The 26,815-nt window shown below is 52.4% G+C and overlaps 1 protein-coding gene across 2 annotated transcripts in view; it reads right to left on the bottom strand.

Moving 5' to 3' along the window:
- Positions 1 to 557: 557 nt before the first annotated feature.
- LOC104508383 (sodium- and chloride-dependent GABA transporter 2) overlaps positions 558 to 26,815 on the bottom strand; it is a 29,909-nt gene continuing 3,651 nt past the window's right edge. The window contains exons 3-15 of one of the 2 annotated variants that reach the window (XM_010149989.1): positions 24,946 to 25,080; positions 23,857 to 23,997; positions 23,205 to 23,289; positions 20,985 to 21,117; positions 16,847 to 16,981; positions 8,646 to 8,749; positions 5,679 to 5,803; positions 4,998 to 5,110; positions 4,714 to 4,851; positions 3,503 to 3,605; positions 2,757 to 2,857; positions 2,177 to 2,347; positions 558 to 1,059 (exon numbers count right to left, since the gene is read on the bottom strand). In XM_010149989.1, coding sequence (XP_010148291.1) covers positions 940 to 1,059; positions 2,177 to 2,347; positions 2,757 to 2,857; positions 3,503 to 3,605; positions 4,714 to 4,851; positions 4,998 to 5,110; positions 5,679 to 5,803; positions 8,646 to 8,749; positions 16,847 to 16,981; positions 20,985 to 21,117; positions 23,205 to 23,289; positions 23,857 to 23,997; positions 24,946 to 25,080 — 1,604 coding nt within the window. In that variant the 3' untranslated portion in view covers positions 558 to 939. The remainder of the gene's footprint in view (positions 1,060 to 2,176; positions 2,348 to 2,756; positions 2,858 to 3,502; positions 3,606 to 4,713; positions 4,852 to 4,997; positions 5,111 to 5,678; positions 5,804 to 8,645; positions 8,750 to 16,846; positions 16,982 to 20,984; positions 21,118 to 23,204; positions 23,290 to 23,856; positions 23,998 to 24,945; positions 25,081 to 26,815) is intronic. The other variant, XM_010149997.1, reaches the window with a different exon arrangement.

Here is a 26,815-nt window from a genome sequence, read left to right as displayed (position 1 = left end):
TGGGTGTTTTTTTTTTTGTTTAATCCAAACAGCCTGGAAACGAGGGGCCCCATTTGTTGACATGACACACACATCCCGCTCCAACCTTGTGGCCTTTCTTCCGTAGGCAGGAAAACAAAAAGGACTGGCTCCAGAGCACCTGGAAGGCAGTCAGCACAAAAAAAAAAAGACACAAACCTGGGGAGACAAGGGAGAGTTTCCCGTGATCCTTCACTCGCACAAAGAAAACGCAAACCCAGACGCCTCACTCGGGCCCCGGGAATAGCCCGGTGACCCACCAGCCAGATGGCTCTTCAGATGGCAATGGCTCCAGCAGAAGGTGGCATGGCACTCTCCATCCAGGTGCCCCACAGGCCGACCACTTACGGGGCCTTCTGCACCGGTATTCCCTGTTTTCCTTCCTACCCTAACCACTGGCCACCCTCCCATACCGACGGGCCAGTGCAACAGAGATCCAGACCTGAATGCCCAGCACAGCTCCGCTGGCACATCCCACCCAACGTGCTGTGGGAGCAAGGGGTGCTGGTGAGACAAAACTGAGGCAGAGTGGATCCAGAGGGGGAAAACAAGGATTTTTAATGGAATGAATGGAGAAGCTCCCAAAGTCCACAATGGAGCCACACCTCTGAGACTCTCTGATGCTCTCCATTCCAGGATCAGTCCTTTCTGCCCACCAGAAGGCTGGGAATGCTCAGGAATATCAGTGCTTGATCTGTCCCTTCAGAGCCCTTCCCAGAGAGAGGATTAAGGTGCATTGCTAAGTCCACACAGACCATCTCTATGGCAGCCTCTTCCTCAGCCTTTCAAATCTTCCCGGGAAGGAAGCTCAGCCCAGAAATCCCTCTCTCCTTAGCGAGTGAAGAATCCTTGTGTTATCCAACAGGTGGTAAAGGCTGTATAGAAACCGTCCTGGAGGGGGGAGGGAGAGCCACACTGGTCCTAGCAATGAGATTCGAGCTCTGTCAGCATCAGGAGGCCAGCTCTGGTGGAGGGAAGGGGCTGTCCCACGCCCGGCACAGAAGGCAAGTCCTCGAGTGGGCAGGTGAGCTGGCGGAGCCTCTGGAAGGCAAAGGCAGGCACTGAACACAGCCGCAAGGACAAAAGGTGACCTGAGCTCTCCCCTTCCAGTCATAGGTATCTTTCAGCCAAGGCAGAGCTGCAGGTCTAGTCCCTAAATGCCAGAGATGTCCCATAGTAGGACAGTCAGCATGTCAGTTAAACTCAACTTTGAGCCACTTGTCCCAAGACAAGCACTGAGCTCATGAGAGACCTGAGACATGGTAGGAAAGCTCTGTCCTCCACTTGCTCCAGGCCAGGGCTAGAAAGCAGTCCAAAGAAACATTGGTGCCATCAGCACAGACTGCAGGGGGAGAGCCTGGGCACACAGGCTTGGCTTTAGCTGGCAGAGCAAGTGCGTAAGGGGCTACCCTCTACACCATGGCCCTTGCCGTGCTCCTGCAGCTGTGCCAGCTCCTCCCTGTCTCTGCCAGACACAGGGGTCAGCACTCATTGCTGTCACAACCCATTCTTGAGTATTAGTGGGAAGCAGAGAACGGGTGGGAACCTGGGAGTTCAGAACTGTCTGTGAAACCATGAGCCATGGCTGGGACAGGATGCCTGTCTGGATCAAGGACTGGTTTGCCAGGTCCCTGCCCTCCCAGCATACATCCAGGGCAAGCCACAACGGGTCACAGCAGCTCCAGGAGCTGAACAGACCCAGGGCACTGAGGCTGCAATGGAAACTCCAAATTCCCAGTGATCCCCTACACCCATCCCTTGGACACAGCATAGACTGGAGAACCCAACTGCCCACAGCACTCATGGGATCTGGAGCTTTCTCAGAGCAAGTCCACAAGCCTCAATCAAGGGCACCCTCCAGACTGACTCGAGGCACTGGAAACTACCGTTATCCTCTCCACCTAATAGACTTTTTTCCTAATGGTGCTTGGAAAGAGACAGATTTAATAAACAAAGGGCACCAAGAGGCAACAGCCAGCTTGTAGCAGCCCTCCAGTCAGAACTTAATAAAACAGTCAGTTACAGCAATAGACTCATTCAATCGATTTATTCTAGGGTCCCTGCTAATTAACCTGCAACACACAAATCCAGCCCCTGCAAGGCTGGACTTCAACACAGAAGCCTAGCCCGTGCTCTGATCCCAGAGCAGCAGCCTCACCTCTCTGAGGGAGCCTTTGATGGTGGAGAGTTTGTAGACGATCCAGAGCGGGATGCACACCATGGAAGAGAGGGCCAGCAGCCAGCCCAGGGTGTCTCCCCACCACGGGTACACGTACTTCTTGTTGTAGGTCAGTGGGGTGTATTTGATCAGAGAAAACAGAAAGGTTGCCTGGCAAGGCAGAGAAGACAGAGAGAAAATCAGCACCATTAGCCAAGAGAGGTCTTCCCGGTGAGTCAACTCCTGCAATCTCATGGTAACAAAGAGCTCCCCAGGACAGCAACAGAGGAGACACCAGTCAAGCAAGCTCTGTTGGGGCATCCCCCATGTGCAGCCCTGGGCATGGCAGCAAGGAGCTTGCCCCACCAGCAGACATCCCTATCCCTGCTGAGCTGGGCCCTTCTCCCCGTTGTTTAGCTCCAGACCTGGCCCCCAAGGCCACAAACAGAGCAACAGGCTCCCATAGTAGAGGCCACATAACCCCCCATACATATGCACATCTCTCTGTATATACATAGGTATCTACATCCCAGCTCTGCCCATCTTCCACCCCACAGCTCCTCGCCCCGTGGGCCCTCACCATGCACACGGCCGGGGTGATGAAAAGCCAGCAGTATTTGATGATGGGCCACGGCCGGTAGCCAATCATATCTTCAATGTTACTGTAGAAACGCTCGGCACCTGCGGAAGAGGGGAAGGATGCCTCGCTGCCACCGGGGAAGGAGAGCAGCAGGGTCTGCGTGTCCAGAGGAGGATGGTGAGCAGGGCCCTGCTGCATCACTGTTTGGGTGCTCCCCAGAAGAGGGGGCAGTAACTTGAGCATAGCCAACAGCCCAACTGGGGAGCTCGCCACAAGTGTGGACAGCTTCAGTCCTTGTCCTGGACTGACATCCTCTTGCCCCCCCAGAACAAGACGGTGGGTCAGTAGGGCCAGCCCCTCAGCTGGCATCTCTCTGGCTATGACCTACACCATGTGTTATCCCTCCCTGTGAAGGCCAAGGCTCTCAAAAACGTTTGAGGGTCTCAGACGTCTCTATACAGGTTGGGAAAGGGTTTCCCAGCCAGCTCCAAGTCCCCAAGGAAGGAGAGCCTCCAAAGCAGGGGCACATTGGAACATGCTGGAGATATCTGCCAAGCAGAACCCCCAGGGCATTGCTGTGAAGAAGCCTCTGCCAGCTGAGTCCATGGGCACCAAAGCAAGGGTTTAGAGGTCTGCCTTGTGCTGCGAAGCGATTGCCAGGAGAAGCTATGGACCAGCATTTTTAGGATGGACCAAGCGAGAGCCTGAGAGACCAGAGCTGGAGACCCTCCCTGGTTCATACTCACCATAGACCCAGGCGATGCAGAGAGTCTCGAAGATGGCCACAAAGAGCAGGCACATGCCACTGGCAGCATAATAATCAAAGAGCTGGAAAACATACATCCCACCCTGGGAAGAGCCAAGCGGGCAGCGAGGCGAGGTGGGGTGGGAGAGAAGGGAGAGGAATCAGGCACAGGCAAAGAGCTCCAGCCAGAGCAGGAAACAAACTCAACATCTTCCCCAGAGCTGGAGGCACCTTCCTCTCTCTGGGGCAGGTTTTTAACCGACAGCAAAGACCCCATCCCTTGTGCTCAAGGCCTGACGGAGACATGCAGCAGCCCTACGCTTCATTCCCGGGCAGGGCAGGGGAGGGCAAGTGACTGCCAGGGGTCACGGGGATATTTTAGGACAAGACAAAACCAAAGCAACTCTTGTGAGCTGGAAGTTAAGGGGGTTTCCATCCTCAAGAGACAAAATGCAACTGAATTCTGCAGCCTCCTAATTTGCAGGGGGAGGTAGCTGTGCATGCAGTTTTGCTGTGGGCCCAGAGGCTGCCCCCCTGGCTGCTTCACTGCCCAGCCTGCCTGCCTACAAAACGGGGCGCAGGTAAGCCCAGCCACACAGCTGCAGGTGCAACATCGAAGGCAGCTTCTTCCAAATTATGCCCAAATGAAAACAAAAGATGCAGAGAGCATCACAGCAGCATCAGTCCCCACACACATACTGCTAGGAGGATTTAAAGGATTTAAACCAGAACAGTTTCACTCCCAGGCAATTAATCACAACAAAGGGAATGAATGTACAGGAAACCTATGTAACAGAGATGGGGCACACTCAGGCCCACCAAACTTCCTTACACCAAGTGTTCATGTAGTTCCATCCAGGAGGAAAGTGGATAAAGGTGCCGCCCTCACCACACAACAGGCTACAGCTATAAAGACTTGGCTCATGTAAAGACAAATGTATAACCAAACTATGGGCCGTCCAGAGCTGCAGTTATCAGTCTTGGTGGGAGAGGTGTCAGGGCTGTGACTGGCACAAGGGTTGAAGGCTGGAAGGGAAAACGCAAACGCCACGGGGAGGGAAGGGCAGCCTCCCCCAGGCACTCTGCAGCAGGGTGGGGCTCACCAGCAAGCTCTCGGCCCCAGCACAGACCCCACCACCCGCCAGGGCCCCTCTGCCAGGGTGGCACTCAGACCCAGCAAGCACTGCGCAAGTGGTCCAAGCCCAGGAATACCTCTGTGAGCATCACCAACCCAACCAGATAGGAGAGGATGGAGACCAGCAGGATGAGGGTCTCCCGACGGTTCTTCTTGCGGAAGATGGTGGGGTACATGTCCACAAGAGCTGTGACGAGGCTCTCCACGCAGACAAACTGCAAAGAGCAGAGATCCCACCTCCATCAGTCCATCCTGACCGACCCCCGCAGCCCCGCTGCTGCCACCTCAGTCAGGTTTAAGCTGTCCCAAAGGGACAGTGGCTTTTGCCTGGCAGGGAATCTCCATGCACCTGCACCTTTACCTGGCTGTCCAGTCCCAGCAAAACAACCATCAGGAAGAAGAAGCAGGCCCAGAGCGGGGAGAAGGGCAGCATTACCACAGCCCGAGGGTAGGCGATGAATGCCAGGCCAGGCCCTGCGGGAAGAAGGGCTTTCAGAGCAGGCAGCAGCATGGCAGAGGCACAGCACGGTCGGGGCAGCCACCCAGCCAAGGCACAGCCTGCAGCCATGCAGCCCCTCCCTCCAGTTAGACCAGAGCTGTGCATGAAACCCAGGCTCCCCAAAGGATGGAGAAGCCCAGTGGAAAGGCAGGGAAAGGGGACACAGCAAGCTCCAGCTGCATCGCCGTCAGGAGGGCTGGGAGCCAGGGAAATCTCTGAGCCCACGGGAGCACAGCACAAACCTGGGTGTATGCCATGCAGGCACCTCACCCCTCTGCCAAGAGACAGCAGCTGCCTAACCCCAACTCTAACTCACAGCTTACATTGACCTCACGGCACGGTCATTGCATCTTAACATTTCATGAGCGTGCGCTTGTTTCTCCCAGGTTTTGGAGGCAGAAAGCAGAGCTGCCTACCAGGACGGGAAGCTGCAGCTGCAGCACGGTTTGCCCCTGGGCGAGTACCCTGCGGGCACGCTCCCCTGGCTGAGGGGAGCCAAACAGTGGCACCTCCGCAATCCCGTTCCGCTGCAGCCCCACTCACCTGATTCGGCCACCTCGGCGATGGGCACACCCTGCTCCTTCGCCATGAAGCCCAGGATGGAGAAGATGGCAAAGCCAGCCACGAAGCTGGTGCCACTGTTGAGGAAGCAGAGAGCCACGCAGTCCCTGGAAGGAGGGGGCACAGCATCAGCCAGGCGGGGGTCCAGGCATGACCCACACCCCAGGGCAGCCCCCCGGGGCAGCACTCGCTCTCCCGCCCCAGCCACTGTGCCCACAGCAGGGCCTCTCTCCCAGCACCCTTACAGCTCAGCTCAGCACCAGGAGCTGCAGAAGGATGCCCTAGGGTGGGCAACACAGCAGGATCTCCCTAGGGAAAGCCCTCTCCAAGGACAGCACAAAGACACATCCCTCACCTAAGCTCCTTGCTCGTGAGACTGTCTTGCTACACATCTAAATACCTGATACTTTTTTCCCGCCTCTGTCCTGGTCCCTTCTGTAGCAGAGATTATTCTGTCTGAGAAAGGGGCATGGGTTGGTTTTTTTTTTTTCCTTAATAGATTTCTCAGACCAGTTACAATCTTCTTAGTTCTCAGCACTACTAGATATTTCCTGGACCTCGCATTATGAGAAAAAGATGAACAGAGCCATTCAATTTATTTTCTCTGATCTATTCCCTTTTGTCTCTGTGTCATCTCATTCTCATCCATCTACTCTTTAAACTAAACATCTCTTATCTATCCAATTCCTTTTCACGCTCCAGTCTCCTTGGTCCTCTTGTGACTGCAACCCTGGGGACAACAATAACATTTGCAGCATCTTTCCGAGATATTCTGAACCGAACTGAGCGCACCCCTTCTGGCATTTCACGGCCCGCTCTGACTTTATTAACTGCTACTCTGCAAATCCAGCATGATTTTCTGTATCAATCTTTAGGTATCTAGCGTTACGGGGGCTTCACGCTCCTCCCTGCACGTTAACCGGATCTAATCACAGGTTGCAGCCATTTCTAGATAGAAAGTACAGTTCACACAGAGCCCCTACACCGTACAAATCCAGATTATTCCTTCCAAAGCACAGCTCCTCGCATTGTCAAGGACTCCACAGCACCTAACACCATTGCTCTGCCTGACCACTTGGTTTCTGAGGCAGGAGAGACTGAAAGAGCCCTGCAGGGTGAGTCCTCACGCATCTCCTGGCTGGCAAGGAGCGATGCACTCCACCAACCTCAGCTAACCAAGCGGGAAGCCCACGCCAGCACCTCATTTCCCCAGTTACGAACTGCCTGCTTTCCTCTGAGATTAGATTCTCTGTCGTTTTATACAAATTGCCATTTATTTGAAATAGTTCCTCTTCCTTCCCAGTATTTCTTTCCCCTGGATGTATGTATGGCAGGTCAAACCCTCCTTGGAAAGGCATGGGCTGGGAGGTGCTCTCCAGTCTCCTGGCAGGTGGAAAGGGGTGTCGTGGTGGAGGGTAACACATGGGGAACAGCCAGAGCAAAGAGGTCTCTCCAGATTTTCACCCAAAACAGACCCTGGGAGCCCTGATGATATCCCTTACTGTTGCAGAAAAGAAGAAATGGTCTATGCCATTTGGTGCCATCTTGGACTGCTGCCATACGAACAATGGTTCCTCCTGCCCACATCCTTTTCTCTTCCAGGTCACCAAAGGTTACACCTGGCCTGGGGTAACCGAGTGGGGTATGACACTAGTGTCCTCTGCCCTGTTAAAGCCCGGTCCTGCCTTCCTACACAAACCAAGGCACAGGACCAACTCGTTATAACTGGGTCCACGTGCCTGGGAAGAGGCTGGTCAGAGGATTGACACCAAAACTAAGAACAATTTCCCTAGCAAAGCCAAATAGCACAAAGAGTCTGTGTGTGAACAGACATCTCTCACCTTTCTATAGCATCTCCCAGCTGCTGTCACAGAAGCTCTTTGCCCTGCTGCTATGCAGCCCCTGTCATCATCTCCATGCTATGCACCTAGACTGGAAATGCAAAGGGCTAATGCCCAAGGGCTTGCAGCAGGCCAGAGACAGATCCATTATCTCTTCCTACAGGGTTTTATCTCAAAACCGCATCTGGGAGAAGGGACGTGAAAAGGAAGAGTAGTCCCAGCTCAGCTGCTGTTGGAGAGGCACCCCTACGGCAGGAGTGAACTTCTAACGTGCAGAGAGAGTAAAGATCCCAAGCAAGGACCGTGTAGCCAGTGGTCTGCCTGGACCCTCCATGGCAATAACCACAATTCTGAGTTTTAAAGATGTGGGGAGAACCCAGTGCCAGGAGCAACATGATCAGCTGAGAAAAGGTAGAAAAGGAGGTGGGTAGTTTTACCTAGAGGGGGCCTCTTCCACTCACACTAGTATTTTACCCTTGGGGATGCAGCTCCAGATGCTGAATACATCTACAGGAAAATAAGTTTATTTTCACCCGACCACTTCAACTTGACAGCCTGACGCTATTTGGCAGCTTGGTCCATCTCTGTTCCAGGGCACAGGGAGAGCACACAAGAAACAGAAGTCATTATCTGCAGGCTTATGTGTAGAACCCAGATAGCATATAGGAACCCAGGGCACTGACAGCTACGCAAGACACTAGGTCCAAATGAACCTAGGAAGGGCAGATCACAAGTGAAAGGACTCCAGTCGACAGCATTAGATCTCACAGCTCTGCTTCTTCCCCGATGGCTGGCTACTCATCACTCATGTAATCGGAGAGGGTTGGGGTGTGGGCTGGGGTCACAAAGCTAGTGAAGAGGATCTGACTTTGCTGGGTCTCAGCTGGTACGGAAGAGGGGATTTGTCATCCATGACAGACAGAAAGTTCCCTTGGGTAGAAGCAGAGAGGATTTGTGGAGAAAACTGGAAAGAGTTTTCTTATGCCTTGAGTAGAAACAGAAAACACAACGCTTTGAAAGGCCAGTAGCCTCCAGCAGTTCACCAGCCTACGTGCACCGGTGTTCAGGGAGGGGAAGGCTCTAGGCAGCAGAGCTGCGCTCCAGTTACCTGTAGCAGTTGTTATGGTATTTGTTATAGCTGCCCAGAGCTGTCAGGCATCCCAGACAAATTGCATACGAAAAGAAGATTTGAGTGCCTGCATCCATCCAGACCTGCAAGGGAGATGCAAACACAGGTGAGAAGACAAGGCCAGCACAGAGCGCAGACGCTGCACAGATGCAGAGATGCAGAGCCTCAGGGGCTGCTGTAACCAGCAGGAAGGCCAGTGATCAGGAGGTCAGCAATACCCAGCACTTTGATAAGCCTTTTCTAGTGGCAGGTTATACAGTGCCAGCAATTACAGTGCTCAGTGAGGCACCTGAGGGTGCTAAGAGTGCTGAAGGGAAAGGAAGCGCTGAGAGCCTTGCAAACCCACAGCATGTATAGCTCTTCATCATCCTCTCTCTCTTTCTTGAGCAAACCTGCAGGACCCTGTGACTCCTGCCAGCAGCAAATGAACCTTTTCCATGAGAGCTGAAGGAGCCCTCTGCTAGCAGAGGATGGAGACTTGGTCTGGGCAAGCCTGGCCTCCCACTGTGTGGCATACGTATGTATAGCTCCTGGTGCTGACCCTTCCCTCCAAGACCTGATTTAAAGGCTCTGAAACATAAAAGAAAATTAACTGTGGAGGAGGAGTAGAAATAAACAGAGTTGTTTGCAAAAGACAGCTCCTAAAAGAAAATACAAGAACGCTGTTTGTCCCACGAGGCGTCTTTGAACTCTGCTTCGCTCTCCCTGTCAATAACACGTCCCAGCGCTCCGAGGCTGACATTTGTCAATGCCAAATTTGATCTGAAAGCCTAGCTGTGTGCAGTCACCAATGCAACCACTGCCACTGCCTTCTGCAGAGAAGAGCAAAAGCAGGAGCCAGCAGTGAGGAATGAAGCAATGACAAAGATTATTAATTAAACCCTCTGTTTTCTAAGATCTTTCTTCCTAAGGGGTTTATGAACTAGAGATAAGACAATCATTCAACCAAAGCTGAAGGGCAGCCACATTCTAGAGACAAAAGAGAAGTAGTCAGGAAAGAAAAGCAGAAAAAAAAAGTATTACTGGGACAACTTTAATGAGAAAAGATCTCCATCCTCCTTCCTCAGAACAGCAGTGCTGGTGGGCCCTCAGACAAACACCAGCCTTGCCCTGGGACACCCTCTGAGAAGAGCAGTAGTCAGTGGAGAGCACCACAGCAGTTTTGATGGCTCTGAACGACACCCCTACCTCTCAACCAAGACCTCGTGTCCTGAGGCAATGGTCAGCCAGGCAGCACTTGCCCAACCCACCCGCCCCAGCGCACGGTTCTGCCTTTCCTCTTCCGCGCTGGCCAAAGAGCAATCTCATGGCGAGAGGTTTTGTTCCATATTTACCTCTCCTGCTTCCTAGTCTGATGGGCCTAACAAAGGAATGTCGGGATTCCGTTAGCTGTGACTTCCTGGAGGAAATTCCAGGTTTAGCTCAGGAGACAGCCGTACAGAAGGACCCCTCTCGCTGAGACATAGCACAGTCTGCAGGCAGAGAAAGCACAGCGCTGCCAGGGCTGGGTTCTGTGAAACTGCTCTCCCCGAGTGTCCTGCGGGCACCTCTGCTAGCATGCAGCCCCACCACCTCCTCTTCAGTCCATGGAAACCCTGTCCACAGTTTCACAGGGAGTCACATCAAACCTCTGATGTGTAGAATGGGAAGGGACCAACAACGAGATGGGACTGGGACACTGAGAAAGTGTTTTACTCTTTTTAGAGGAGCTGAGTGGAGAGGTGGGTTTATAAAGCAGGATATTTGTTCATTTCTGCATTTCATAAAGATTGGGGTGGGGGAAATCAAAGCCCTATTTTTAACTGATTCCTAAAGCATCACTGTGCTCGTGGGCAGTAAGGGTACAGCCTTCGTTTTTCAGCTACTTTTTAGGCAGCACAAGGCACAGAGGTGAGCTGGACCAGCCGACACCTTAGTCTCAATAATTTAAGCATAGTTGCACAGATTGGGGTGAAATGTTTCGTTACTTTTGCTTTTCATTTTGCTATTCATTGCTAGAGCTCTGTTTTTTCATCAAGTTTCAGCTCGAATCATACCCTGTCCTGGGTTTTGAGGCCCTTCTAGGTCAATTTTTTTAAAATAAGGCCTTTGCCAGCAAACTGCCTAGCCCACGCTTGCCGTAACATCGGACCCAGCTGACAAATTTCAACCAGATTTAACACTTAGTAGAAACCTCAAGGATATCACCTATGAATTTTACAACAGGAAACAGGAGAAAGACAGGAATGCAGGGTCCCCACTGAGCAGAAAGCTACAGGGAGGAAGAATCAACCAGTGTGAAATATTAGATAAATCACAGACGCAAGAGACATGAGGAATATCCCCAGGGCAGGAAAAGAACCAGCCATGGTAGAAGCCAAACACCAAGACACCAAACTTCTCTGGCTCTGGGGCTTATGAAGGGGCTCTTTTCTAAAACCCAGTGATACCTGTGACCCTGCAGCAGAGACCAGCGTGGGAGCTGCGGGTTCCCGCTATGCCCAGCGCAACGCTTGTGGCGTGCATGTGGGGCTGCACGGGAGCCCAGCCCCAGAGAGAGAACACAGGACCTGCCCTGGCACTTCAGGCTGTGGCTGAAAGTGTAAATAAAGCTAAACTTGCCTTGCAGAGCTTATGATCCTACTCAGCATGACTGTGGGCACCAGCTCCGGCTGCGTACCCTTCATTTCCCATTTTAAAAGATTACTGCAGCTCTTGGGCCAAAAACCAAGCCACCTTTGCATCCTTCCCAGCCCCCTGGCAGCTCCCAAATTGTTTGGGGGTCAGCGGACTGCAACGGGACTGATGCCATGGGTGCTCCTGACCCTCTAGTGACAGAGCTGAGCAGCAGCAGCAAGTCCCAGAACTGCAGGGGTCGGAAGGGGCCTCAGCCCAGCTGTGGTCTAGCCTCCCCCTCAAGCCCCTCATGAGAAGCCCCACTGCCCACCCGTCCTGTGGGCTCACAGACCACTCACTGCAGAAAACAGCAACCCAAATCTTCCCTCCCCACCCTGCTGCCTGTGCTCATTTCTCTCCCTGCAGTGACTCAGAGAAACGGTTCTTTTCAGCCCTCCCAAGACACACACTCTCCCTTTCCCTCCTGTTCTGCTGCTCAACAGCCCCTCGTTATTTTAGTATTTCCACCCTGACTAAAGGCGCCCACTGGGGTCAGGCAGGATTTCCCTGCAGATGGAAGCGTGCTGCTGTTCTCTGGCTGCTGCTTCCCAAGAGACTGGCAAAGTTTATCCTGTTCAGACTTCACTGGCACATTGGCAGCATGGGTATTTTGATTTGATTCTTGTCTGCAGCTAAGCCATCCAGTTTATTTAATTCATAATTCAATTTCCTTGAACGTGTTGTTTACTCCAGTTCGTAATAACCTCCTACTCTCTGTTTTTAGCCAAAGCCTTCACACCTGAGCTGCAGTTATCCAAGATGGTTATTGCCTATAAGAGGACATACTCTTTTGCCCCTTAATTTTCTCAGCAATATTCGTTTTATTACATGTACTGGAATTTAATAGCCCCCTGTACCGAAACAGATCCTTCCTTAGGAAGATCTCGAAGCACTTACAAATAACAATAAAGACCATTTTCAAGCAAAATGTTATTGAACCCCAGTGCATGTCATACATCAAATACAGGTGCCGTGCTGAGAAGCGCTGAACGGTCCCCGTTGGCGAGCAGAGACGATACAGCATGGCGCGGGTACATGCTGCATGGAAAGCCACACTCGGCGTGACGCAGAGCAGAGAGCAAAACCCACCCCAGCCTTGCAGCCCCGGCATCATTGCTTGGCCCGTGGTGCTGGTGTGCTGCACCACGCAAACCACATCGCTTCAGCCCAGCCCTACAAGAGGACATCATGGTTTCTAAGATTTCACCTCAAAAATGCCTGGAGCACCATTTCCAGACTCTTGCCTTTCCCCCTTGACCCAGGAGTGCATACAAACCATCCCTAGGTTGCCTTAAACACCGCAAGGACACAAACAGGATTCTGGTTCATCCCAAAGAGCGCAGCTGCCTGCCCCCGGGGCGGGAAGGATGCTCAGAGGGATGCTCCTTGCTGCCTGGGAAGCCTGGTTTTTTAGTCCCCCTTGCCCTTCTGCTTGGGGGAGGACAGAAAGACAGCTTTATCCCTTCCCGCTATGCCAGTGCTGAGATCAGACTCGGCAGGACTGCGCGGCCGGCCGGCCACCCGGGTCCCACACCGGCAGGGCTGCTGAGCGTGGGAGAAGGAGGAGGAGGAGGAAGACCTACAAGGTAAATACAGCTGTGGTTCACCCCACACAGAGGCATCGCTCTGGCAAGAGGAAGGAGAGGAGGCCAGCCTGAAGCCTCTCCAGCACGCTGCGGGAGTTGCCAGCTCTCCCTCCCTGCTGCCCCCAGGCAGGGTGGGCAGTGGTGTCTGGCCCCGCAGACCCTCGGCAGGGGCTGGGGGACACGGGTCCCCGTGACAGGGCACGAGGGGATGCGGTGGGAGCCAGCGTGGGGTCCACGCATCCATGTGCCCACCCACGCACAGACGCAGCGGGTCGCCCTCCGGCGTGAAAACAAACACGCTCGCCTTTGGAAAGGGGAAGCAGGGGGCCGGCAACAGCACAAACCGAGCGTGCGGGGTCGAGCTAAAAGCTTGCTGGGAAAAACATAAATAAGGGGAACAAATAATATTTAGCAGGCCCACAGTTGCCCTCCCCTCTTGCTGGGAAGCAGCAGCTCTTGCTGGCCTCAGAGCAGCTGCAGGAAGGGCCTGAATTTGGAGAGGATCAGGGGCCACTGACCCCCTTGTCCCAGCATGGCTGTGGGGGCCCACGGTTAATCCAGAAAGCAACCGTCAAGGAAATGGTGAAAGAAAACGAGGAGGACATAGGGAAGGTTATTTGAAAAGCAGTGCAGATGAGGGAGGAAGAGACCACAGGAGGAGGTTGGACAAAGGCAACGGTCTGAATTTATCTGAGGGGTCCTCTGCAGGTCCCCGGCTCCGCCAATGGTTCCCTGCCCCCAGGACCAGGGGCACAGTCCCCACTGGGGCCTTCGGCACCTCTGGAATGGATGGAAAGCAGCTCGTCACAGAAAGTTCTTCCCTTACATACAGATGGGGTAAAGTACAGCACATACAGCAAGGTGGTGTGTTGTCTGGGAATTTCAAGAGGAAAACGAGAGTGAGAGGTTTCGAGAATTAGTTGCTGCTTTTCCACAGAGGGATATGCTTAGGGGCTGCTGAATTCAACTCCTCCTCCATTCTCACTCATTAAATCTAATGAAATTTAGCTAATATTGCTTGAGACTTGGTACCAGTGCATCTCTTCTCTTTAAGGCAAGCCCAAACACACAGCCAGCCCATTCTGCATCAAGCCCATCAGTCCTCTCTTTAAATCTGTCTATTAAAACGGTGCCTGGCCATGGAATGAAAGCATCCAGTGAGGGAGAGCCTGCCAGCACATGAGAAAAGTTCTTCTAATGACAAGTTTCCCACAGTTAAACCAGATTTTTTTATTCTGAATTCCTCTCGTTTCAGCTTCCCGCTCATGGATCACACTGGGCATCCCTCTCCTTAATCACATCTGTAAATCCCCAGCATTATCTACTGAGATAAACAATTGATGAAATTGCTGCAGAGATAATTGCAAAGGGTGATCAGAAGTGGAAATGGTAAACAACCTCAAGACCTCCTTTTGGGTTAGAACACAACCTGTGCTAGGAAATAACTAGGAACCTTCTGGAGCACAGAAAATGCAATTAAGGAGGGGGCAAAAAAAAAAACATTCGGCCTACTAATGACTAGCATGATAATATCACAATAACTAAATATTATATAAATAAAACCCAAAATACAGGGTTTCTTTATTGGATTTTTTAGTTTGGGGGTATACAGTGCAAAATAGATGATCTCTTTGGCAGTTTTGCTGTTACATGCTTGTATTTGAGCAGAACTGGACATCATTATTCAAAACTTCTGTTTGTCGGTTTCTCTGTGTAGTCTGATCAATGCATATCAAATGCATTTTATTTACCATTTTAATTATAAGCATCCCATAGATTTAGAAAATGAAGGTTGAGGAAGATTTAGGGCATTGTAGGCTTCACGGCCAGAAGAGACCACCATCAATCAGCTAGCCTGAGCTCTCACAGGCAGGATTTCCCAGTTCTGTCCAAGGTCATTTGGCAGGTGAAAAGCAATGATTTCCACACACCAGTCTGATATTCTGACACTTAATCACATCTTGGCTGCTGCTGCTCCCTTGGTAGGATCTATTAAATAATTCATTCCTACTTTTCACCTAGTTTTTCATATACTTTAACGGAGTTTTGGTTTTGTCACCTTGTATATTGTTCGCCCTTTGTTTAAACCTCCCCTTGAGATACCTTATCATAACGCTCAGATCAGAGAGGGTATTTTTAATTTCATTTTCTTTAATTTCCAGAATCCCAGGCACCATAGAATCTTCCAATTTTCCAGGCAGTGCAGGACTGCGGGTAAACAATTACAGCTCGATGGCCTCTAAGTGCAAAACAATTATAACTGACTCGGCCCCAATGGACTGGCAGGACTCATGCTGTCCCTGCACAGGGAGGCGGGGCACAGCCAGGCATCTGGGTCTTGAGGCACCAACCCTTCCCTCTCTGATGGGACAACACAAGAAACCCTAAGCCCCACTGCTTGGTTCTATAGAATGGTTAATGCTCACTCGAGGAGGACAACCACTGCTACTGAGTCCTGCTTTTCTCCAGCGGAAGTGAAGCATTAATTAAGGAATGATGGAGTTGGGGAGGGAGGAGCCAGGTTTCCTGCCCCCCAGCAGAGGATAAGCCATTCTCTTGCTGTGAAGGGTTACTCCACCTGGCCACCCACGCATTAGCATCTTCCAGGCTGGAAGGAAGCTGTGCTGCTAAAGTTCAGGCTCTAATTGGAAAAGTTTGCCAGGGCAGACCTAATAAGGACACAGGTAGTACCAGCAAAACCATGCCATGCCTGAAGGGGTTTAATTCAGTTCCCTGGGCAGCACAACCACAGTAGCAACAGGACTTTTCCTAAGTGAAAATGTTATTTCCCTTCAGAAGTCTCTCACACCTCAGCGACACAAAGGAACCACAAACACAGACCTCTCCTCATCCCCCTCCAAGCCTCGCTGTGCCTTCACACCAAGGAGCATCCGCCCTACCCACATCCTGTGCACAGACAAACTCGGAGAGCAGCCAACACTGTAAAACGAGGCTTTTCCCCCCCTGCTCGGGCACGACCAGAGAGCCACTTCCAGAAAGCTGAGCAGGAACTCCAAGCTCTTCCCGTGATAAAGACCAGACAGCCTGGAGCTGGAAACCGGACACTCATGTTTAGCTCCCCAGATCGGAAGCCATAAGTCAAACTGACTTGCTCAGAGCCAAATCTCACTGGTGACACAGGACCGGGGATGTCCAGTAGTCCCTGACACGGTGCTACCCCCCCCGTGGGGAACAGGAATCCTCCCTCCTCCATCAGGAAGGGCAGAAACAGCCAGAGCCCTTACTCCCCCAGCACTTACGGTCCTGTTTGCAAAACTAACAACCAAGGCAGCACCGGGGCTAGACCAGAAAGTGTTAATGGGGTTACAAAGGGCTTTGCTGGCCTATTTTCCAGGCAGGCACCCTTTAATCTCCTTTGGAAACACCTTCACACAAAGGCTGGTACAGCAGCTCAGCTGGAGCCAGGATTTAACGTGGAAGAACTTGTCCCAGAGAGATTAATAGCAGCAGTCGGGCGCTGACCCTCCCGTCAAACAGGCTGGAATTTCTCACTAGGGAACGGGGAGGTAAGGAGGAAAGCTGAGTCCTGGGGAAACGGCTCCCACCATCCAGGGAAGCTGGATTAAGCATGCTGGGAGCAGGGCTCATCACCAGCTGCCTCCACAGCAGAGGACTCTCCTCAAGAAGGGGAGGGGACCGCTGGCACCACTCGTGATGAAGGGTTAAATCCCACAGCCCATACCCGCAACAGCTCAGCCTAGGAAATACAGTAATAGCTCAGCGAAGGCCAAGGGTGAGAGCACAGGGACCGTCAGATGCACCAGTGTCACGGCCCTGCTGTATGCCCACAGAGGCAAAAAAGGGGAGACAGAAAGAAGAACTCGGAAGGAAGAGGGTGAGAAAAGGAAAAGGAGGGAGAGAGGAAGAGCCACAGGCATCCATGCAAGCACAGCTCAGCCATTCAGCCCCGCTCCTTACCTGGGGGTCTCCAAGGCGACTGAGGTCTGGATAAAGGTAAAACAGGATTCCTTGGGATGCCCCGGGCAGGGAGACTCCCCTGATCAGCAGAACAATCAACATGAGGTACGGGAACGTGGCTGTGAAATACACCACCTGGGAGGAGGGTGAAGGGACAAGCGTGAGCGAGCAGCGTGGGCCAGAGCACGCAGCACTGACCGGCAGCGCAGCACCGACCCCCGGGCTGGGGAAGATGGGCAGCAGCAGGGGACGGGGCAGGTGGCCTCGCCAAGCACCTTGTTGTTACCTGTGGTAGGAAGAAATGCATTTTTAAATGTTCCCAGGAAACTTGTGACATGCCTTGGCATGTCTGGAGGCAGAGAAAACCTTTCCAGCCCTAAGAGCGATCCGGACCCCAAGCCAGGCTGTCACCAGGGTGGAGGCAGAGTAGCTCTACTGAAACCTGCAGTGTGGTATCTACCTGCATTGGAGGAGCTGACCCCAGCATCCATCTGCACATCCCAACCCCAAATAGAGGTCTGAGTCACACACAGAAAGCCTCTTCTCCACAGTGTTTAGCGGCAAGGGTGAAGGGGTGTGCAGGTAAGAGAGACACCCTGAAAGGTGATCGCTACCCAAGGACATCCAGGGACAACACCGGGGGTCCCTGACTCAGGGCTGGCACTGGAACCGGCTTATGGCCACAGCTCCCTACAACAGCGACTCGGAGCTGCTGCCTCTGGCTTAACCCTGTTCCAAAACCCAATGTAGGCACTTCAGGCACATCAGGGCAGCCTCAGACCTGCATCAAGGACACAGACCCAAACAGGACCTTTAAACTGCGTCCTCCTGCTTTGTATGTCCCTAGCCCAAGGAGCAAGGAGGTGTAGTCAGGTAGGGTTGAAATCCCTTCCTTTAGCCAAGGAGCCACGTCCCTTGGGGGAATGCTGCAGACCAGTATCAGATAATCCTTTCGGGAACTCCACCTCTAGCAAATATAACATTCCATTTGGGGATTACCGGGATACTTTCAGGACTGTTCAAGCTAATTGCTGTAGCACGCCCCCACAACAACAACATGTTGCAATCTGTGTTTCCAACACAAACTGATACCAAGGGCTCATGCAGCCTCCCCAGCTATCAAGTAGTGTCATTAATCCCTTTGATTGCTCCTGTACCTTCAAGACTTACTGAACACCTAGCATAAAAAAAAGTTGTTCGGTCTGTTGCATCACACTAGGTTAAAAAAGAAGTGTTGCTCCTTCAGGTTTTTCCTGCGTGGACATGTCAAGCAAGGATTCGCATCAGCACGCTTCACCTCCGTGCTACCCTACAGCTCTTTCCTCAGCTTTGGCAGTTAGACACCACAGAGCTAAAGCACATCTGTGGAGGAACTGCAGACAGTAATGATGTGAGATGATCTATTTCTCACACCTGCCCATCCGTCCAGAAGGAGTCGTTTCCAAATCCACCCCTAGCCCACCATCCCTGAGTGGGGATGGTGCAGCTACAGCAGTTTCTGCACTAGAGGAGGTCCTACTAAGAACGAGGGTACCATTTCCCTGGACATTACGACTACCTTCGCTCTACCACCGGATAATACTTGGGATCTGAGCAGTGATTCAAAAAGAGATTCCTTCTGGATCCACCCTGATATACTCCACCTGGATAAAGCAACATCCAAAGCACCTGACACTGCAGTGTGAGTCCTCCTTTAAGTCGAGACACACACTCCTTGGTGATTCAGTTTTGTAATGCAAAAGAACGCAAGGATTTGCGAGACATCCCATCCTTGAAAAACCACATCACTACATTATCTCTAGCTCCAGGTTTTCTATGAATTTCATGTGTTCTGCTCTATATATCACGGCAGTCTTGGGTGGTGCCACAGGGGTGGGTGACAAACACCTTGCTGGGACTCCTGGTTGCCCGAGATGTTGGTGTGAGCAGATCCATCCCTGTCCCTGTGAATCTGCATTCTGAGCACTGAAGGACACTGGCTCTGGCTTCCTTCAACACAGGCAAACATTCACTTCATACTCAGATTTTCAAGGAGTCTCTGATTTAGAGCTTTTCAGTGACAGTTAATCAAATCTGCTGGTCTTGCAAGTTTAACATTCATCCCTGTATTTACTACACAACCAAATTCTTGCTTCAGAAAGTGACAGGATGCAAGTATAATCTTTCTCAATTCATGAAAGCAAGATTAAAAACAAAAATCGTAAGAACAACCCATTGCCTCTGAACCCTCATGCACATTTTTCCAGGATGCGAGGCTGCACAGTCCTGGCTGTATCTCTAAATAACATCAGTTTTAGGAGCTCGGAACACAGACTGGTAGTTGTCTGGCAAATCATTTGGATTCACATTTTGGGAACGTCCTATGTGCTTTTCAGCCTGCCCAAACTAGTTTGCTAATCTTCTCACTCAACAGTCAGTCAACATCTGCACTGAGAACCAGAGGCCTGAATTTGGAGAATGTTTTGCTGGATTAAGGGTGCCAAACTTCTATCTAACAACAGGAACATCTGGATCCAATGAGAGATTACTCAGTGCCTGGCTCAGACCCAATCGTTTTGTTTCTCGGGCATTGTTAGCACTAACTACATCACTAGGCACCTTGCCGTGATCAGTGTGATTGTTCTGTCACATGCTGGTCAGCAACTTCCAAGGTTTTATTTGAATCTCATCCACATGCCTCCGCAAAGTGGTTCCATCTGTGACCACCTCCTGCATCTGCAAGCGCTCCTTGGGGACGGGCAGTCCTCACGCTGGAGGATGCGAACCGCTGCTGCGGTTCCGAGTAGGATGATTTCGGCTCGCAGTGTTTGCCCCTCCACAGGCAAATCCCCAGGACTAAGGTATAGCTCTTCCCCGATAGGACTGTGTTCCCACAGCCATCATTTTAGCTGGGTTATTAAACATGCAGAGGGTTGATAAAGCTATGGACACTGTTGCTTTACTGAAATAAGGTTTCTGTTTTCAAGAAGATGTCACCAGCGCTTAGTGCTTTTTCCAAAAAAGATCTTTTGCGTTTAACCTAGAACTTATATCTAAAATAGACTGAATTTGTTCTCAGCACTTCCCACACTATATTTGCTGTATCTTAGTATCATATTTGCTGTTATTATACTGCCTCGGCTTTCTTTTACCGGGCCACCATAGCAAGCAGTTGCTCTTTTCTTCTAATTTTACTCCATGGAAACCAGAAAACATCATTTGTGCAAGCTGCTTGATTTCCCCGTCAGGTTCCATAATCCCAGACTATTCTGGAAGCAGGAAAAACTGCTAACATACGTGCCATCAACTTGATGGAAACAGATGCAGCTAAAATTTACACCCCGTTACACATGGAGGCTTGTTCAAAGCACAGAGAGAAAACACCCTTTAGACAACATACAAAACTTTTTCATTCCCATCTGTTCTGGCTGGCTGCAGACAAAGTTGGCTGGGAATGGGTCAGGAGGCAGCAGCAAAAACTAAGTAATAGGGTCAGTGCAAGTGACAGTGGCACACTCTGCAACAGAGGGAGCGCGAGATGGAGCGAGACAGTCCCACCAACCCTTCCCAGAGTATTCAGAGAAATACCTCTGCATCGACCAGTGTAGGGCACAAAAAGACGGCCTTTATTGCTGGTTTTCTTCTTTGTTCATCCCAGCTCTTCCCGTAGCAACTGTAGGAAGAGTTGGGATGAAGAAAAAGGAAAACAATCCCTATGGTGACTATGCAGAGAGAGCTCTGAGGCCATCAAAGTTATCTTTTATCTAATTACTTTGCAGATTTTCAGCTGCACTTGCCAGCAGAGGCAGAAAACATGTTGCTTGCTCACACTGTAGTGGGAGGGAAGGGAACGTGCCACCACCCCATAAATAGGAAGGCTGCAGGGTCTCCTGGGCCTGTGAATGCAGAGGGACCAGATGGGGATATACACTTTGGAAGTTAATGCTCTGAGACATCTTGGCACTTCCACCTTTTCCTACCCAAAATATAGGTCCTGGATCACTCCTGCTGCAAGTTGAGCCCCACAAGCTCCCGCCAGCTCATTCAGAGAGGGGCTCCCAGGGGATCCCTAAGACCTCTCTGAATGTACAAAAGGTGAGTAGATCGAGCATGCCAGCTGTGACCAAGGGAAGAGGCTTGATCTGCACCAAGCACTCACCTTGCCGGTGGACTTGACTCCTTTCCAGATGCAGAAGTAGCAGATGATCCACGCCAGCAGGAGACACAGAGCCAGCTCCCAGCGCAGGCTGCCCAGGTGCTGGATGCCATCCGATATCTTTAGTACTCTCCTCCTGTAGTGGGAAGGAAACAAAGGAGCATCCAAGTGTCACTGATGTTGACCACCAATGTTCCCAACACCACACCTCCACAGTGCCTGACGGCTTTGAGGAGAAGGGATGTCTCACAAGCAAGGCCCAGGTTTGAGCTGCAACATTCCTCAGAGGAATCAAGCAGCACTCCCCTCTTTTAAGTACCCCCAGCCTGATGGATCGCACATAGACACCTGCTTCTAAGCTCACTCCAGTCCTGGCCTGTTGGGCCGAGACATTTCTTCTCCTATCCTCCCACCCTCCATCTGTCTTGTCCTTTTTGGGGAAAGGGCACTCTTGCTGTAAGAACATGAAGCACACTGCGCACACAAGCTCCTCCTGGGCCTTCTTCCATGCACGTTACAAAGGTCACCTACCTTTCTGACACACTTCAAACCCCAAAGTGAACGTTACATTGCACTTACCACACAGGATCGATCGGGACTGCCCAAGAAGCAAGGGTCTCTAACCCCTTCTCCACAGCACTCTCCTGTCTTTAGGACCACCTACATATTTCACTTCAGGACCCAGAGCAGCAAAGCATCCCGTGCCACGACAAAGACCCAGACAGCACCACAATAACGTCCATTGCACAGGCCGAAGGGGCTGCCTTGGGCACCCGCTTTAGCCAGGGTGGAGGTAGGACCCTGGGTAGATGGATCTTGGTTCAGCTAAGGTGTCACAGTCTCACCATGGCCATACAGCGGCTTTCCATGTCACATGCATGTCAAATCTTCCCCGTCATTTAAGAAATAAGGACTCACCCTCCCACCTCCTGCACTGCACACAGGGGTGTGAAACACCACGATGTGGTTCCAAAACCCCAAGTTTCCGCCAGGCACAGGGGGACAGGCACTACCCTGGAGCCCAGCAGCAACGCCCACCCTGCTGCAAAGGCAGCAATAATCCTCAAATAAAGGCTGTGCTCCCGGAGAACCCGCAGTCTAGGGCACACTGCCTCCCTTCCCACCCCACAGCGGATTGAGAGGATGAGAGCGGGGTCAGAACAATCGCTCTGCTCCACCAGATACGTTTCGTCACGTTGCTCTTCCCCTGCTTCTAGGGACACGGACTCTGACCAGTGGGGAAGGGGTGCCAGCAGAGCATAACTAACGGCGCGCCGTACCACAGCCCGAGCGGCCTGTGGAGCGTGCCACCAGCCCACGGGAAGGCCTCCTACCCCCCTGCCCACAGAGGGCAGGCCCAGGTGCTGCATCGGAAGCGACGGGTGGCAGATATTTCCAGTCTGGTGTACCGATCCGCCCGTAACACAGGGATGGTCACAGCGGTGAGGGGAACATCAACGTTTCGGGCAGCCAGTCTCAGGAAAAGCAGTCTAAGGCTGGCCACCATCTAATCACACATGAGCAGCAGGCAGAGCGAGAGTGCAAGCTCAAGGAGCACACAGGGGACAAAGTTTAAAAACTTGGATATTTAAAAACAGGATCCCTGTGCCGGGCCAGGGATGCCCTGGAGGTACTGACAGCACCCGCCAGTGCTGCCGAGGGCAGAGCCCTCCATCCGTCTAAACGCACCAGGGCTCAGCACTCAACTGTGCCTGTTCTCCCGGGCGGTGCTGAGGATCACCAGAGATCCCAAGGCAACAGGCCTGTGCCTTCATGCCAGAAATAAAGCTGCTCTGTACCTCAGGGTAACCAACACAAGGGTAAAAACAATGAGAATGAGGGAGCAAATTTCACCATGAAGCAAGCTGACCCCAGCACATCATTTTGGTGAGCTCCTCCCCCTTAGGGCACCTTGCATATTAGTCACTCTATAGTAAAAACATCACCTCTTTTCTATTTTTAAGATGAAGACTAGCCCACATACAAAAGTTACCATCTACCATGCCACAGCCTCCTGGAAATATGCTGGTCTGACACAGTAACACAGATTGAAAGGAAAGAGATCACCTCCTGCGTTCGCCCTGACCTGCCAAGCTTCCTCCCTCGTGTCCCCTCCTGGCGAGGATGGGCTAATGGGGAGTGCCGCTGCAGGGTTTGTTCCTTGCCCAGGGAAAGTATGTCCCAGAGGAAAGAGGGGTACTGAACGCACTGTCCGTCACTTACTCCCAGAACTCGATGACAGGGGAGGTGGCATTTTCACTGGTCACATTGAGTGTTGAGTTCGCCTTCTGGAGCTCCATGCAGTTCCCTGTGGGAGAGGCCCGAGGGGAGAAGGAGCGTAAGTAGCAGTGGCTGGAGTACCAGAAATCTGAAAAACCCCATCCTTTCCATCCACAGTGTCAATAGGCTTTGACACTGGCACTGCGACAAATTTTGTCTAGTCCCAAAAAATTGCACAAAAGGAGTCCCCCTCCAGGGGAAGGCTGGCAAGAAACTTAGGACAGTTAGGACGATGGCATTTAATTTTTCCTTCCAGTGGGCACGGTGAGCAGTCCCGACCAGGACTGGGTCAACGGCTAACACACCACACAAGATGACCGGAAGGTGCCCGTGGTCGCCGGAACCACCGGGGAGGCCACCACCACATGGCACTGGCTGCACGCTGTGGGTGGTTGGGCAGGGGCTGCACTCTGTGCTCTCCAGCAAAGAACCAGATCAAGCAAGCCTCTTCCCACAAGTGCCAGCACAGTGGCCCTATGGCCAGCATTCCCAACCAAGGAGGGACAAGCCGCTCTCCTGAGCTCTGACCCTGGGCAGCAGCAGGTTTCCCTCAGCCAGGAGCTGGTGGAAGATTGGGAAGGGGCTCTGCACCCACCTGTGTTCCACTCGTGGTCACAGCTGCCCCAGGGGAGGTCAATGGTGAACGAACTGAAGAGATAAAACAAGGCCCAGGCCAGGACAATGATGTAGTAGAAGTTGAGCAGAACGACGATGACCTGCGAGGCGTAGCCAATTCCTGCAGAAAGCAAGCCCCGAAGGCGGGTGACCCATGCGCCGGGGGTCGGGAACAGGACTCCCCTCGGGAAGCACTCACCCAACGTTCCCATCTGCTGCTCCACGTTCTGGCTGCACTACCGGATGAACGCCAGCGAGGCGGCCGCCAGAACCCTCATCCCCTCCCTGAATCCCACCGTGCTGCATCAGCATGGGTCCAAGCAGGGGTCTTAGGGACCCCCCTCTACCTGCCGCCCTGGTGCAGCCTTCCCTGGTGAAAGGGTGATAAGGGGAAGGTGACTGGGCAGGGGACAGGCAGATTGTGCTTGGAAAGCCACCCAAAGGGACAGAAACGTTTAAGCTTTCTTGTTAACACCCCACACCTTCTCTGGGAGGTGCTGGAGTGGCATCTAAAGGTTTTGGTACGAGGGGAGGAGGCAATCGAGACTTTCAGAGGCATCACAGAAAGTGGCTTGAGGCTGGATGACCGTGCTGAAGCAGTGTCAGAAGTGGATCTGACTGCTAGGGATTTATTAAGACAGCTGACACCTTTCAGCATTGAAGTTTTAAGCCATCTGCAAACAGGCAAATAATGTAGCATCGACTTAAAAACCAATGTAGAGTATGGTTTAGGTTCCTTATAACCGCCAAAAGCATTTTCATCATTTAGCTACTGGAGAACAACCTTGATGGGTTGCAAAGCCTCTGGCCAGAGCAATGGCCATGAAGGAAACTGGGATGCAACATAACAATGGGAACTGTTGGATAAGAAAGGCGATCAGTTTTTCCACTGTGATTTTGGAAAGGGGGCAGCCAGTAGCCCTCCCAGGCTGGGATCCCCAGGGGTGGGCACTGGACGCGTGGAGGTATGTAATGATGCAAGCTGAGGGCAGAAACATCACTGCTCGTCCCCCCAGGGCCCTGTGGTCCCCCCACCTTGCCATGCATTCCCCGGGCTCATCCCACTCACCTTCAAAGAGGGGACAGATCCTGCGCCAGGCTGTCACCCCTCCCTGGCTGGTGTACTGCCCCAGCGCCGTCTCCAGGAAGAAGACGGGGATCCCGCAGGTGAAGAGGAAGATGAGGTAGGGGATGAAGAAGGCACCTGGCAGATTCAAGCAGCAGACAGCAGTAAGGTCCATGGGGTGACTGGGGTCAGGCCAACTCCACCCTGGCACTGAGCAGGTCCCTCCTGGTGGGGGACACAGCCTGGAAGGGATGTGGGGCAGGGGGGAGATGGGAGGGCCACAGATGGGGGAATCAGGAAAAAGAAGTTTTCCTCACATTTTATCTCCCAGGGTGTTGTGATTGCATGAGAAAATCAACATTTAGAGAAGGTGGAAAGGGAAGTGTCTAGGCCTGACTTTTGTCCAGAAAAGAGTGAAACAAGCTCTCAACGGGTGTATAGAAATACAGGAAAACACGCTGCTGTAAAACCATTATGACTTTTAACCAAGTTGGTGACTCCTTCCACGTTGATTATTCTGACTGAGTGAGCTGACAAGCCCACGAGTGACCACACCAAGGTACTGAGGAACACGCAGGAAATTAAGCCTTCACCCGGTCTGTGGGTTTGCTCAGTGCAGAGGCAGTGGACATGCAAACGAAGAGCAAGCAGTGCAGGAAAGCGTGTGCCTTACACTGGTGGCAGGGCTGTGCCCCTAGTCAAACCCTGTCATAACACCAGGCAGAAAGGAATAAGCCACATCGGGATTTGGATTACCCCAGGTAAATGTTAAACACAGTAATGGCTTTTAATCCCTACATCCTTACCCTGACTATTTAACAGCTACACTACTTGCTGTCAGGTGGCTTCTGCGCCGGGGTGTTCTGTGGAAAGGGGTCATCCAAACCCAGTAAGGAGCCACAGCCCTCCCCTCCCTGCAAAAAAAGCAGTCAACAAAATGGACAGGGCAAGCATCTCGGCAGCTTCTGGTGGGCACACAGCCGCTGAAAGGATGCTGGTACCTGGCATCCCGGGGGAACAACCAGCCCCTGCCCACATGCCCTCCCTCTGCCAGTAAATAGAAGCTGGTGAGGGTGAAGGGCAGGGGAAATGGTCGTACCAACACCACCCCCTCAGCTCCAAACTTGCGAGCAATCGTATTATCGTAAAAGTGGTGCCTTTTTCCTAGAGAGATTATTCTTATCTGAAAGGCTTTATTTAACTACACTGCAGCTGGGGGATCCCAGGGAAGGTCTTTGAGTGGCAGGTCAAGCTTCCAAGCCCAGGTTTCCCTTATTTCCAGAATAGGATCTGGCCTTTCCCCTTCCTCAGGTTTGCCAGCAGGTTTCACACTTTGGGAGTCTAACTGTAGGCTCCCAACCGTGGGCTGGGAAATGATGCGGGGCCAAGGAGGGATTTGCATAGACATGTTTGGGCCAGGGGTTGTGATCTGCCTTGCTCCCCTCACCCCCACACGCAGGATGGGATGACACTGATCACCAGACCCACCACCACCCCCCTTCCCATTTCAGAGGGCTGCACAGGCAGGGAAGGGCAGGACAGTCTTCCGGCAGGGACTGAAGGGAGGAGGAGCAGAGGAGGGGTGCCCAGTACAGCCACCCTGCACACTGACCCTGCTGAGAGAGCAGCAGGGGGGCAGCATGGACAGGGGGTCACCCCCCAGCACTAGCTGACATCCCTCCCACCTATCCCCATCCGCCCTCCTTGTGAGGGAGCCCCAAAACCTGGCAGAGACTCACCCACTGAAGAAGGGGGACGTGCCACCACCCATGTCCCCTCTGCCACAGCCACTTCCCCCTCCATGTGTGCAGGGAGGGCAGCGGGCCCTGGGGACCGGCTGGGCGGGGGGGCCAGGGGGGGGGGGGGGGCGCCG

The sequence above is a fragment of the Eurypyga helias genome, unplaced genomic scaffold (genome assembly GCF_000690775.1).
Source record: "Eurypyga helias isolate BGI_N326 unplaced genomic scaffold, ASM69077v1 scaffold27210, whole genome shotgun sequence".
NCBI classification, from domain to species: Eukaryota; Metazoa; Chordata; class Aves; order Eurypygiformes; family Eurypygidae; genus Eurypyga; species Eurypyga helias.
This window is presented reverse-complemented; position numbering and strand designations above follow the sequence as displayed.